The following is a 15,658-nucleotide window of genomic DNA, read 5'->3' on the forward strand; positions in this document are numbered from 1 at the left end:
ATACTTACAAGCCTACAGTATATAACCCTTTTGATACTAATATGAAATATGTACACTTTGGTTTAATATATTGGTATTTGTTGAAGAAAAACAACTTGAAAATTGTGATATTTAAGATGTATGTCTTTTTTCCCTTAGATTTCAGATGAGATAAATATCAGTGGACTTTGCTGAATAGAATAATCAGATAACCCTATGAGCCAGCAGTTTGTTGATGCATATTTATGCCATAACGTTTCCACTGGGACTGAAGTTTCTTCACCTCAGCCGTTGTTATGAAGGGATTAAACCCGTCTGGAGGGATAGGATGTGTACAGGGTTAGGCTCAATTCATTATCCATTCAGTGATGTCATGGAGGGTTATTGGAATTTCAATTAAACAATGAAATGCTTCCATTAAAAGAAGTACAATAATTGTGAAATAGAATTTCACTTCCCTTTACTGAATGATGCTGAATTGACTGTAACCCTGGTGTAAAACATGTTGACTGATCACTTCCTTTTTGCTATTAGCAGATTCTGTCCACATGTCATTTCAGACCAGTTGTGTTTTTTTATCCTGTCTCCTGTGGAGGATCCAGATAGACAGGATGTGGTGCTCTACTGCAGCTCAGCTCTACACCAACTGGTCAACCTCATGTTAACTCATTAGGGATCAAAACCAAACCTTCTGATTGGGCTGTGCGCTGCCATACATGACATGTTGTGGTCCATTTTATGTTCTCCATTGTTAAGATGACCACTAGGTGTGTGTACAGGAGTGTGAGTGGAATGTGAGTGTGTTTGTCTCATTTTATTTGCACAGGAGCACTTGCGTTAGTGAGTTTTGCCCTGTGAAGAAAATTGAGTGTGTGTGTGTGTGTGTGTGTGTGTGTGTGTGTGTGTGTGTGTGTGTGTGTGCGTGCATGTTTCCAAACACTGCTCGCACTAATTCTCTGTACACAATTTGATTTAGTCCTAAACACAAAAATAAAATGAACACCTTTTCATTTCGTCTTGTGTGTTTGTGTAAAGTGATCATTGATAGCCTCAGCTTGAAATACAGTGGCTTGGGGTAGATATCCCAATGCATTCTATTCAACAACAACTGGCAATATGTTCCATTTAGTAACACCAAACAAAAGACTCAGAGAGGGTGTTTTACCAAATGCTCAGAATATTTATTCATAGATTAACTGAACAAATAATGACATCTATTGAATGTAACGTATGATGGACATCGGTTGTTTTAATGTAAGAGCAGTCAATACCAGCTCCTTCATCTATTTCCCTTGTCTTTGTTTTCCTCCAATGGCAGAAATAGGAGAGACCCTAACTACAGTTTGAACCCCTAGATACAATAACCCTCCCCTCAGATAGTAGACATATACAGGTTCACTACAATCTACATCAGTCTTTTAGTTGAACCAATTCCACATGTACAGTACAGTATAGCGTGTGTAGACACAGCATTAACAAGTCATGTCTGGAAGTCTGTTGCCCTGATGAGTAGACGTCAGTCTTCATACCAGGCAAAAGTCTAGCAGTAATAATAATGCTTTTATAAAAGGGATGATTGCTTGTGAAAAGTCCCTTTAAAAGCCTTGCTCCTCTCACAATGCTCCCCCGAAATGCAGAAATGCACAATCTCCTCTCTCCTCTTTTTCCCTCTTCCTCTCTTTCTCCCCTTCTCTTCTCTGTCCCATCCTCATTTTTCTGTCCTCTAACACCCCCTCCCAATATATCTTCTCTGTTCCTTCTCTCCTCTTCCACGCTCAGTGTGTTTATTCAGTGTTCTGGGCACTGTACTCCTGGTAATCTTCAGGGATGGTGTCTGTAGAGGGACAAACAGAACAGAAAGGTGTTGACTTAAACATCCTGTAGCAATGACAATACTTAGACAGCTTCTGTCCTATCAGAGTGCTGTGACCGGCGCTAGTCTCTGTATCTGTCTGCTAGTTGGCTGAGTGGGCTGTCACTCACCATTGCAGCGGTACTTGAGGTTGGACCAGATGATGTTTTCCTGGGAGAAACAGAAGACTCCCAGTCTCCCTCCTCGCATACTGTTGTCTATCTTCACCCCAGAGTCTGCTACCAGGTTGGGACCCTCATAGAAACGCGCCCTGAACAGAAAACACACACATGGTTCAGAGTGTTTGTGTGGGTGTGTCGTCTCCAAACCCAACCCTAGCCAACACAGTGACTAAGGTCTGGTTTCAATTATGGACTCTAGGCATAGAGGAACTACCTCACTGGCTACATCACTACTTAATCTGCTGTAATCAAATACAAAATAGTAACTAGCAAGATAGAGATCACGGAGGGTTTTTTAATGAGTGCATTTCGCAAGTGGCTACCTTAACTAAAACCACTGCAAAGATTTTTTGCCTGACGTAGTTCCTGTATGACAAAAGAGTCCATAATTTAAACCAGACCCTAGTCACTGTGTTGCCTAGTCACTGTGTTGCCTAGGGTCGAGCTTTCCAGACTGTAGTGTGTGGTTGTGTGTCTCTCACCTGATGTATCCAACCTGTGGTCTGTGCTGTAGATACCAGCGGTAGGACACCTTGTCCTTCCAACCCACGTTCCTCTTGTCCTTCCACAGCAGGCGTACCTGGTCGTTGGTGTCTCCTGTATGCCACAGGGAGTTCCTCAGATACTCCCCTGGACCTGTCTTAGACTTCACTGCCTGGAGGAGGGAGGGAGAGGTAGGACACGGTAAGAAAGAAAGGTCAGAAGCCTTTTAAGATTGATTAAACTTTTATTTAACTAGGCAAGTCAGTTCAGAACAAATTCTTATTTACAATGACAGTCTACACCGGCCAACCCCGGACCAATTGTGCGCCGCCCTATGGGACTCCCAATCACAGCCGGTTGTGATACAGCCTGAATTCAAACCAGGGTGTTTGTGGTGACACCTCTAACACTGAGATGCAGTGCCTTAGACCGCTGCACCATTCAGGAGCCCATGTAAATCAATCAATATTTAGAAAGCCTTTTTTACAAACTGCTATACAGAAACACAACCTAAAACTCCAAACAGCAAGCAATGCAGATGTATAAGCACAGTAGCATACACACCCCCCTATACCTTCCCTAGACCTATAGGGCACCAGGTACACTAGCCATTATAGCATTGGGCCAGTAAACGAAAGGTTGCTGGTTTGAATACCTGAGTCGACAAAGTGAAAAATCTGTCGATGTGTCCTTGGGCAAGGCACTTAACCCTAATTTGCTCCAGGGGCACTGTATTACCATGGCTGACCCTGTAAAACTGCACCTATCTGGTGTATGTGACCATTTATTTGTATTTGTTACCTTGAGCTGTATGCCAGGCTCAGCCACAGCTCTGAAGGGTACAGCCTGCCAGTAGGTCTGCTCAGTCTGTTTCCACATGACCACGTAGAAGGAGGAGGAGTCCTGGTAGCCGAAGATGAAGCCTGCATAGTCATCATCAGTCACCGTGTTCACGTGGAACGTCCCCTCAAAGTCCACCCCACTGAACGCTGTGTAGCCTACACACAGACACACACACACATACACACAACACAGGCTTATTACATCAAATCAAACTGTATTTGTCACATGCGCCAAATACAACAAGTGTAGACCTTACCATGAAATGCTTACTTACAAGCCCTTAATTAACCAGCAGTGCAGTTCAAGAAGAGTTAAGAAAATATTTACCAAATGAACTAAAGTAAAAAATTATAAAAAGTAACACAATAAAATAACAATATTAAGGCTATATACAGGGGTTACTGGTATCGAGTCAACGTGCGGGCGTACAGGTTAGTTGAGGTAATTTTTACATGTAGGTAGGGGTGAAGTGACTATGCATAGATAATACACAGCGAGTAGCAGCAGTGTAAAAACAAAGTGGGGGGTCAATGTAAATAGCACGGGTGGACATTTGATTAATTGTTCAGCAGTCTTATTGCCTGGGGGGTAGAAGCTGTTAAGGAACCTTTTGGTCCTAGACTTGGCGCTCCGGTAGCGCTTGCCAGAGCAGGTGACTGGGGTCTCAGACAATTTGGGGGGCTTTTCTCTGGCACCGCCTGGTATAGAGGTCCTGGATGGCAGGAAGCTTGGCCCCAGTGATGTACTGAGCCGTACGCACTACCCTCTGTGGCGTCTTACGCCTGAGCAGTTGCCATATCAGGCGGTGATGCAACAGGTCAGGATGCTCTCGATGGTGCAGCTGTATAACTTTTTGAGGATCTGGGGACCCATGCCAAATATTTTCAGTCTCCTGAGGGGGAAAAGGTGTTGTCGGGCCCTCGTCACGACTGTCTTGGTGTGTTCGGACCATAATAGTTTGTTGGTGATGTGGACACCAAGGAACTTGAAGCTCTCGACCCGCTCCACTACAGCCCCATCGATGTCAACGGTGACTGTTCAGCCCGCCTTTTCCTGTAGTCCACGAACAGCTCCTTTGTCACACACACACACACACACACTGAACAATGTGGGGCCTACACATACAGAGTGAGTGGCAGAGAGGGTGGACATCCGCCTGTCAAATGGGAACTGAGAGTTGTCTTACCTACAGCGAGGCCAGGGTCAGAGTTCATAGTCTGGACTATCTCCATACCCTGGGGAGAGAAGGAGAGAGAAAGTTATGATACTACAGATGACATACTAGAGAGTACTCCACTACCTACTGTACACAGCATAGATCAAACTTAATCAAATAACTCAATCGAGGATCGAATGGTGTACTTCATGCTCTTATTTTTGCATACTCTTTGACCCTACAACTGTTATTGTTACTCAATATCTGCTAGATGACTAAAATGTTAGCATGTTTAATGACGATAAGGTCACCTGGTTGAGAACCACCCAGTTGGGATCAATCTGGGCGTCACCCTCAGGGTCCAGTACTACCGTCTGATAGGCTCTGAAGTCTGTCAGGGTGACCTCAGCATTCTCTGGACAGTTGTCTATCCTGTCAATCACCTTGTCCTGGTCAAAGTCCCCTGCACACGCATCACCCACGCCGTCATCTGGAACACACACACACACACATACGTCGGATTAGTACTGTACATCAATGCATCATTGAGCCAGCTAGGTCTTTGTGACACACACACACACAGAGACACAGAGACACACACACACACACACACACACACACACACACACACACACACACACACACACACACACACACACTGAAGAACAACTAGACTAGAGAGAGCATTGCTATAATACAGCAGGAAGGAAGAGGATCAGTGTTGTGACTGACTGTCCTCATCTGTCTGGTCAGGGTTGACCACCAGTCTGCAGTTGTCTGCTTGGTCCAGGATACCGTCGTTGTCATCGTCATCGTCACACTCGTCTCCCTGTCCGTCCTTATCTGTGTCCAGCTGGGAGGAGTTGATGACTGTAGGACAGTTGTCCTTAGTGTTCTGGTGACCGTCCCCATCACTGATAGAGAGGAGAGTCAAAGTCAACCCAGTACACTCACTATCAGTAAGATTCACTTCTAAAGGTGTGGATATGTTTATAGAAGGATCTACCTGTCTATGTTGGTGTCACATGTGTCTCCTACAAGATCATCATCAACATCTGACTGTGGGAGAAGAAACATAAATATTATTCAATAATGTCATGAGGCTGCACTACCCTGATACTGGCTACATTAACAGTGGGTTTCAGTCTGGGGTTGGGGTAAAGGTTTGATATTTGGTAGGATATTTTACCTGTAGGTTGTGGTGGCATGGTTGTGTTGTGGTTGTGTTGTAGTTGTGTTGTGGTTGTGTTGTGCAGTGTTGTGATTGTGTTGTAGTTGTGCTATGGTTCTGTTGTGGTTGAGTTGTTGTTGTTTTATGGTTACCTGGTTGGGGTTGACCATGTCAGGACAGCTGTCACAGGCGTCTCCCACCCCATCGTTGTCTCTGTCCCTCTGGTCTAGGTTGGCCACACGCTGGCAGTTATCCAGAATGTTCTTCAGGCCTGACCACAAAAACACAAATACAGATAAAAACACAGACACAGTTATTTTTCTAGTCTGAGTGTTTAGTGTCCTCGGGCCCCAGATGACAGTGTTTGTTCAGGGCAGAGTTGAATAGTTTCCACTGGCTGCTGGCAGGGTTTATAATGGATTTTTTTTTTTTAGCAGAGACAGACATGACCAAGTGTTAGAGGGGTAGACATGACCAAACGATCAAGGTTGGAGACCTGCCCCAGTGCACAGGCAGGAAACATCAAACGCACGCACACACACAAACACACACACAAACACATTAAACCAGGGCACAGTTTCACTGCATCTGCCAATGGAACAAATGAGCGTAAAAAAAAGGTAATCTAGTAGCTAAAGAGCACAATTCCAAATGGATCAATTATATTGAGAAATGGGAACTCATTTAAATTAATGTTTTTACTAGTGTTTAGAACTTTATGAGGCGGAACCCCAGCTCCTGTTTTCCCTGTAAACAGATGAGCTAATAGGTAGCAGACTTTGATGGAAGACAGACTGAAACAGACTGAGAGGATGTGAATGGATTCAACAGATATGGCTCTGCTCTGTTGAAGACAGTGAAAATGTCTGGAACCGCTGGAGACAGGAGACTGTTTTCAACCAGACAGCTTGACTGACCTCAGACTAATTGTGGTTTTGGGAAAAACGTCATGGATAAAGACGTCTCGGTGTGAAAGAGTACTGCTACGGTCACTACCTTAAAATAAATCACTAGCTGTGGTAGAATTTCCTTCCGTCTCCAACTCTCTAATGACAAAAGCCTGGGGAAGGCACGTCAAAGCACACACACACACACCGTCTCCATCCATGTCATCGTCACAGTTATCGCCTAGCCCGTCCTTGTCAGTGTCTCGTTGATCAGGGTTCTCCGTCGTCAAGCAGTTGTCACACACGTCACCATGGAGATCCTTATCGCTGTTCTTCTGGTTCACGTTAGGATGCAGCCAACAGTTATCCTGAGTTACACAGAGACAGAGTTACTGCACATGTTAAAGTTGTATCCTACTTGATTGTGAATGCACTATACCCGAAAGGCGTGTAACAGTTGTGTGCTTGTACCTCTATGTTAACGATGCCGTCGCTATCAGCGTCATCATCACAGGCGTCCCCGAGCCCGTCCCTGTCTGCGTCCTCTTGGCCAGAGTTAGGAACAAACATACAGTTGTCCTGGAAACAAACATGGAGGCTGCCTTACTATGGGGGAGAGAGAGAGGGTAAGAAGGAGGGAGAGGTAGAAGGAGAGGTAAAGAAGTAGATGGAGCTGGATTTTACCTTCTTACAGTTGTTGTCCCTGCACCTTAGCTTGTCGTCTGGGTAAGCATCGATGTCTGTGTCCTTCCCACACACATAGCCATTACCTGCCCACCCTATGTCACACTGACGGACAGAAGAGGAAAGGTTTTGGATTTGATCTTGGATTGACTGCGCATTAGTGTCACGTGTGTGTGTGTTCTCACCTCGCAGCTAACACTCCCGTCTCTCTCAACTACACACTGTGCATTGCTGTCACAGGGGTTGGGCTGGCCATTCCCACAGAGCCTCCCACCACTGCAGCCGCTCACCTGGTCCCCAGAGAAGCCACTCTTACACTCCCCACAACGGAATGAACCCTGGGAGAGACAACAAATACAGGCCCAGGCTTCATCTCAGGCCTATTATCAACAGGCTTGAATGGGAATATTCAAGCTGCTGTGACTCTTACCCTGGTGTTGTGGCAGTGAGAGTTGGCGGTGCAGCCTCCGTTGTCTGGAGGACCCTGGCATTCATCTATGTCATCACACACCTACCGACACACATGGAGAGGAATACACACACACACACGGTAACCAGTGGTGTAGTGGTGCTTGGAGAAGTGGGTAAAAATTACCAAAGGGCCCACCCAATGAAGGAAAGGCACCCTGTGTGAAAAATTCTGTGACAAACAGTGACATACACTCTGAATGACCTAAAATGATAAATCCCATATTGGTCTTTCACAGTCAGGCCAACCCAAGCTGTACTGTGCAAGTAGGCTGATAAATGAGGCTGTCAACTGAGTCAGAAATTCACAGGTTTCGCTCTCAAATCAAATCAAATGTATTTATATATCCCTTTGTACATCAGCTGATATATCAAAGTACAGAAACCCAGCCTAAAACCCCAAACAGCAAGCAATGCAGTTGTAGAAGCACGATGGCTAGGAAAAACTCCCTAGAAAGGCCAAAACTTAGGAAGAAACCTAGAGAGGTCTCTCAAAGTCTATTACATTTTTGGGGGGGGGAAATCAACAATATTTGATGTTCTAAGTCCACAGCAATGTTTAAACCACATCAGGAGACCACTTTTGAGGTCTGGGAAAAATCTAAGACATTTACATTTTTTGAGTTTATAGTACTGTTGTTTGGTTAGCAGTGTTTCTGTAGAGCACAAGTTGGCAAAACAAATGGCCACTGGATTGATGCAAATAGTCATGATATCATTCTGCCAGGTAGGCATGGGCTACATTGTAGCTAGTTAACATTTAATTGAGAAGGTTTTTGAGAACGCCTTTCCATCCACCAGAAGACAATTAGGCCAATCATTAGCATCGCTATATATGTTTTACTTCATATTATTAAGCTTGTTTTGCGTTGCTTCAAAGAAGCCTATAGCCAAAATCCCACCATATAAACGTGGAGGTAATTATTTTATAAAGACTTCCTCATATGCGCTCTCCTGTTCTATTAGTTTTCAAATTAACTTTCTTTCATTGTCTTGCAGGCAAAGGCATTATTGTAGTCATATTAGCAACCCATGATAGTTGTTGCATTCTAAATTACTAACGGATATTTCAATCTCTGCCCATGATACCTCTCGTATGTGTGGTGCGCATTATAGAACGTTTTTTAGCCATCTGCACATTTCTGTACTTAAAATGAGAAGAAATAATAGTTGATCAACATATTAAGCTAAGCATTCTTTGAATCGGTTTCATCCGCCTTATTAATTGATACAGGCTATACCTCCACCACACTACTTTGATACTCATTGTGTGTATTAAGAAGTGAATATATGCAATGGCCACAGAAAAAGTGGGTCTATGGTATATACCTGCATAATCCCTCCACTACACCATTGACTGTAACAAGGCAGCAGACAGCCTAGTGGGGCGGCAGGTAGCTTAGTGGTTAGAGCATTGGACTTGTAACCAAAAGGTTGCAAGATTGAATCCCTGAGCTGACAAGGTAAAAGTCTGTCGTTCTGCCCCTGAACAGGCAGTTAATCCACCGTTCCTAGGCCGTCATTGAAAATAAGAATTTGTTCTTAACTGACTTGCCTAGTTAAAAAGGTTGAAAACTGTTTAAAAAACAGCAGCTCTCTTAAGTATAACACACTCTATACCATGTGCCTTTTACTGTTCATCAGCAATTTGCACATGTGGTACCTGTTTGTGTGTGACTGTGTGGTATCAATTTGTGTGACTGTGGTACCTGTTTGTCTGACTGTGTAGTACCTGTTTGTGTGACTGTGTGGTATCAATTTGTGTGACTGTGTGGTACCTGTTTGTGTGACTGTGTGGTACCTGTTTGTGTGACTGTGTGGTACCTGTTTGTGTGACTGTGTGGTACCTGTTTGTGTGACTGTGTGATACCTGTTTGTGTGACTGTGTCGTACCTGTTTGTGTGACTGTGTGGTACCTGTTTGTGTGACTGTGTGGTACCTGTTTGTGTGACTGTGTGGTACCTGTTTGTGTGACTGTGTGATACCTGTTTGTGTGACTGTGTGGTACCTGTTTGTGTGACTGTGTGGTACCTGTTTGAGGGACTATACCTTACCTGTTTGAGGGACTATACGTTACCTGTTTGTCTGACTGTTTTTTTACCTGTTTGTGTGACTGTGCGTAGGACACTCCCACTCCGTTGATCTCAAGACCAGTGTATCCCAGAGGGCATCTCTCACAGCGGAACCCAGGAGCTGTGTTCACACACCTCACGCCGGGGAAGCAGGGGTTAAACTGGCACTGCAACACACACACGTTAGCGTTCACACCATACGCTGGGGAAGTAGGGGTTAAAGGTTAAACTGACCCGGTAACACCCCCTACCTCGTTCACGTCATCACAGTGAACTCCGTCTCCAGTGTAACCGTCGGGGCAGGGGGCGCAGGTGAAGCGTCCTCCCTCGGCCGGGATACACATGTCCTGATTGAAACACATACCTGGACTACACTTGGACGGGCCTGACCGTGGACCTGTACCTGGGCCTGACGCCATGTTGTCACCCAGACCTACAGACAGAGACACACGCATGTATAATATAACATCACACACAACCTGAGTATCCTCAATCATTATTCGTCTCATCAGTATCTTATTGATCCGGTTTCAGTTGACAGCTAAAATAAGAGCATGCACATAAGGAAGTCATTCATTATCATCAGAAAGCATTAGTCCTAAGCAGTAACAGTAGCACTGTATTAGTAGTAATAGATCTAAGAGGACAGCTTACCACATGCCAGACACTCTGAGATGGTGTTTCTGAGGAATGTGGTCTCCTTAATCTTTTACGGGGGAAAGAAAATACCAGTTTACTGTAGATACAGAGAAAAAGACAAATGGCGGTGCCTTGAAAGGTGAGGGTACAATAGCATGTCTACTGTAAGGCAGGTGATGTACCTGCTGGAGGAGCAGGTCCTTCATCTCTGACATCATCTTGTGGAGCTCTAACATCTGAGACGGATCCTGTCCGCCTGCCTGGAGGCCTGTGGGAAATGTAGTCTTTAGCTACAGTTTAGCTAAAGTGTATTTCTATGTTCCATCATACAGACTACATGACTTGATGGTTTATGATAACTTGTGTCAAAATGCGGGTCTCAAGTGGGTCAAATGTACAGTATGGCAGAGACCCACAATGTGACGTCAGAAACGGTCAAGTCATGTTTCAGGCAGCTTATAACAGGGGTGTGTTCTTACCCAGTATCTGAATAGTACCCAGAGACTCGCTCTGCTGTATGCTGCAGTCCTGGAGCGTAGCGACGTTATCTAACGTGTCCTCTATCACCAGTTTCAGGTCCGTCAACTCATCCTGACAGAGACAGGTGGACAAGTGGTTGGTGAGTGACAACACAAAAAAAAAATTGTACTCATCTGTACCTATGCTAGTCTTGTGTCCTACCTGCCCGGTGGGCTGCAGGGTCCTAAGCGCCACCTTGTTGTGTCCAGGTGTCAGCGACCCGAAGGCAGCAGGCAGCTCGTCCACAGTGTGAGCTAGTCTACAGTCTACGTAGACCGCCATACGACCTGGTCCTCTCTGCAGACCGCTGGCATGGATCATCACATGATGCTCCTTGCCGTCCGCCAGAGAGGGGTGGCTAAAGCTGGTGGTGCCAGCCCTACCATCAGTCTTCTGGTAACGGATCGTCACTGAGGGAAAGGTCAGTTAGTTGCTTAGGAATGATAATCGAAGAGGGAGGGAGAGAAGGAGGAAGGTTTGATTTAGATGTATGATCCCATTTGTAAATTGAGACAGGCAGCACGGCAGTGTTTACCCTTGTTGAGTTTGGCCTGCAGGGTGAACTCCAGGTACTTGCTGTTGTCCCTGGGGTTGATGATGCTGTAGAGATGAGAGGGGGACTTGCTATGGAGCCTGAAGGAGGAGAGGAGGAAGGCCTCATCCAGACCTTTATTCTTCAGCCCTCCCTGCGTCAGGTCAGGCAGGCAGTCTGGAGACACCAGCAGGTCGTACACTAACACAGGAAACACACAAACAACACAGAGACAACGTTTATTCAGAAGTCATGTGTTTGTGCCTGTGTGCATGCGTGTGTGACTGTTATTAGTGAGTTTATTAAGTGTGTGACGTCATGCTTGTGGCAATTACTGATGAGCTGTAGAGCTGCTCGTGCTGAGTGTCAGGGCTTTATGAAGTGGTTGTGTGTGTGTGTGTGTGTGTGCGTGCGTGCGTGTGTGTGTGTGTTGCCACTGTTTTATGGCATGGCAGATTGACCAAAGGGCCAGCAGTAAACTCTTTCCACTGGAACAAATCCACTGCTTCTACAGCCATGACCCAAATTCTGGAATAATACTAAGAGATGTGTGTTTGTATGGAAAAATTGATGCGTTTGGACTCCAGAGAAATTAAGTTATTGCACACATTCCTAAAGCCAATCAGTGTCATTCTATTTGGATCACCCTATCGATAGATGTGTAAGTATGTGACCTTTTCCACAACACAATGCATTAAACCCGAACCCATTAAAGTCCATTTTTTATTTTATTTTATTTTTTATTTCACCTTTATTTAACCAGGTGGGCCAGTTGAGAACAAGTTCTCATTTACAACTGAGACCTGGCCAAGATAAAGCAAAGCAATGCAACACAAACAACACAGAGTTACACATTCAATAAACAAACGTACAGTCAATAACACAATAGAAATGTCTATATACAGTGTGTGCAAATTAAGTAAGATAAGGGAGGTAAAGGCAATAAATAGGCCTCAGTGGCGAAATAATTACAATTTAGCAATTAAACACTGGAGTGATAGATGTGCAGAAGATTAATGTGCAAGTAGAGATACCGGGGTGCAAAGGAGCAAAACATAAATAACAATATGGGGATGAGGTAGTTGGGTGGGCTATTTACAGATCATTTTAACTGAGGCGCTGCTAAATATATCATTATAATTAATCAGAAAATCACTGCAAAATGCATGATTTAATGGAGAAATTACAGATTCAGAGAAGCAAAGTTAGATATTCAGATTTAGTGTAGATTGAGTAGATTTAGAAGTTATAGATTAAGAAATTACAGACTCAGTAGATTAAGAAGGTACAGATTGAGTATATTGATAAGGTACTACAACAAATAAAGGTGACTGGTTTACTATTTTAGGAGCATTTTGATAAGTCAGAGAGGGGTATTGATAGGTGATAGGTTGAGGTACTCACCAATGCCTTGTGCTGTGACAGTCGTGGCCAGTTGTAGCATCAGCAGAGAGAGGACCACTTTTCTGATCCACACCCCCATCCTCACACTTCCTAGTCTTCAGCCTTCAGCACAAACCAGTCCTGAGAGCCCAGGCTGGGTCACCGTCACGACTAGTACACAGTACACCTGGTCCTACAGACAGGGATCAATATAGCAGCTATCTATTTAGAATACCCCTGGTGCTGACTGATTGATAGACAGACTGACAAACTGACAGACAGATGTTGAAAGCAGAGTCCCAGTAGCAGTGGGGAGATTCTCCTGTGGCTACAGACTGGCTTTTTTAAAGGGGCCAGACTTTAAAGTAGAGGGGTGTGTTCCTGCATTCCTGTAGCTGCAGAGGGGTTTTGAAAAGGGAGGGTAACGTCTCAGTGTTCCTGTAGGGACTGTGTTTTTAAAGAGTCGGTGTGTGTGTGTTTGATCCAGGAGGGAGATGTCCAGACCTTGGACTTTGAGACAGTTTTTAACTCTGGAGGAGTTTCAAGTTGAGAGTCTGGTCCTCATCTCTGGGCTCCTTTTGGTAACCGCAAGATATTTCTACATCTTAGAGGCTTCAGAAAAACAGACCATTCCCAGATGCATTTACCACGTTCTGTGTGTCGGTCTGTCTGTTTTTCTATTTTCTCATTTTATTTGACCTTTCTTTGACCAGGAAGTCTTTTAAGAGAGAGAAATTAAATCTATCAGATAATCACACAATTTCCTATAGTTCAAGTGTCCGTAGTTCAGTTCACCCAAATAAATATTCTGGCTGTGGTCACTGGCCCACCCTATTCCCATCAGGTGCTGTACGGACGCCATATTGGAGCCTTTGCCTATGACACAAAGGGAAAAATACAGATAAAACCAGCTGGAAGGAATAAGAGTTACTGAAAATTACACAATGCATGACCATGTCATAAATACTTCACAATCTTTCTCCTTGACATAGCACTTATGATATTTAATATCTTGTAAAGATATAGGGCCCAGGAGACCTATATACTGTAGTAGAAAACCACCTTTAAAAGAATGACTATTTTAAGACATGGAGAGTCCATTGCCATATGCATGGACATGTAGAGTTAGACCAGTCAAGTCTGACTGCCATAATTGTTCCGCTATGTAACTTCCTAGTAATGGAGTCACCCCCTCATAATCATAGGTTTTATGGTCAATAGAGCTGCAGTTAATGAATACGGGCACTGCAGGTTGCAATGTAATTGAAGGACAATCATTGAAGAACACACATCCGTAAAGTGGGCGTGGAAGAGGTGAAAAAAGTATTGTTATATAACAACAATGACAAGCCACCTGGGTCTGACAATTTTGATAGAAAATTACTGAGGATTATTGCAGACTATATTGCCACTCCTATTTTTTTTATCTCTTCAATCTAAGCCTGCAGGAAAGTGTGTCCCCCTGGAGGGAAGCAAATGTTTACTGGCACCCTTTACTGGCCCAAACAGCTGACCAATAAGCCTGCGACCAAACCTTAGTAAACTTTTGGGGGAAGAATTGTTTGACCAGATACAATACTATTCACAGTAAACAAATGACTGACTTTCAGCATGCTTATAGGGGAGGACACTCAACATGTGCGGCACTTACACAAATGACTTATGATTGGCTGTAAGAAATTGATAAAAAGAAGCTTGTGAGAGCTTCGTTAGTCTTCATTGCAGCTTTTGACACGATTGATCATAATCTACTACTGTAAAAACATATGTGTTACGGCTTTACACCCCCTGTTATATCGTAGATCGAGAGTTACCTGTCTAACAGATCACAGAGGGTGTTTTTTAATGGAAGCCTCACCAACATAATCCAGGTAGAGTCGAGCATTACCCAGGGAAGTTGTCTAGGCCCCTTACTTTTTTCCATTTTTACTAATGACCTGCCACTGGCACTGAGTAAAGCGTGTGTGTTTATGTATGCTGATGACTCAACATTACACACGTCAGCCTCCACAGCAAGTGAAATCACTGCAACACTTAAAAAAGAGCTGCAGTCCGTTTTAGAATGGGTGTTAGGTAATAAACTAGTATTAAATAAGTGAAAAACTAAAAGCATTGTAATTGGTGACAAACCATTCAATAAAACCCTAAACCTCAACTAAATCGTGTAATGAATCATTTGGTAAGTTGAGGAGACTAAACAGCTTGGTGTAAGCCTGGATTGTAAACGGTCATGATCAAAACATAATGATGCAACGTTATGGAGAGGTCTGCGGTGGGGAGAGGTCTGTCTGTAATAAAGCGCTGCTCTGCTTTCTTGACATTGTTATCAACAGAACAAGTCCTACAGGCCCTAGGTTTGTTGCACCTTGACCCAGTCATATGGTCAAGTGTCACAAAGAGGGACATAGGAAAATTACAGTTAAATGTACATGGAGAGCTGACATCAATTACATCCCTGTCAATCTCTCCTGGTTCAAAGTAGAGGAGGGATTGAATGCATTACTACTTGTATTTGTGAGAGGTATTGATCCCACAAGATATGTCACAAGGGGTCTATTCACCGTCCCTAAGTCCAGAACAGACTCCTGGAAGTGCACAGTACTACACAGAGTCATGACTATATGGAACTCTATTCCACATCAAGTAACTCATGCAAGCAGTAAAATCATATTTAAAAAACAGAACAATGCGGACTGTGAAGAGGCACACACACACACACACACACACACACACACACACACACACACACACATTGTAAAATTGTTGCATACTGGTATTAAACAGTTTGTATTGTAGATATGCAGTGGT

The 15,658-nt window shown here is 44.0% G+C and overlaps 1 protein-coding gene across 1 annotated transcript; it reads right to left on the bottom strand.

The window, feature by feature from the left end:
* Positions 1-1,138: 1,138 nt before the first annotated feature.
* LOC112248575 (thrombospondin-4-B) lies at positions 1,139-13,269 on the bottom strand. The gene is made up of 22 exons (XM_024417720.2): positions 12,872-13,269; positions 11,471-11,668; positions 11,098-11,345; positions 10,896-11,007; positions 10,599-10,684; positions 10,432-10,483; positions 10,029-10,210; positions 9,807-9,944; positions 7,668-7,748; positions 7,423-7,575; positions 7,238-7,342; positions 7,025-7,132; positions 6,762-6,921; positions 5,819-5,937; positions 5,502-5,554; positions 5,228-5,409; positions 4,807-4,985; positions 4,526-4,574; positions 3,298-3,494; positions 2,496-2,668; positions 1,963-2,102; positions 1,139-1,813 (listed from the first exon to the last, which is right to left on the bottom strand). The coding sequence occupies exons 1-22, from the start codon at positions 12,948-12,950 to the stop codon at positions 1,764-1,766; spliced, it is 2,844 nt and encodes a 947-aa protein (XP_024273488.2). The 5' UTR covers positions 12,951-13,269; the 3' UTR covers positions 1,139-1,763.
* Between the last annotated feature and the right edge of the window lie 2,389 nt (positions 13,270-15,658).

The sequence above is a fragment of the Oncorhynchus tshawytscha genome, linkage group LG04 (genome assembly GCF_018296145.1).
Source record: "Oncorhynchus tshawytscha isolate Ot180627B linkage group LG04, Otsh_v2.0, whole genome shotgun sequence".
NCBI classification, from domain to species: domain Eukaryota; kingdom Metazoa; phylum Chordata; class Actinopteri; order Salmoniformes; family Salmonidae; genus Oncorhynchus; species Oncorhynchus tshawytscha.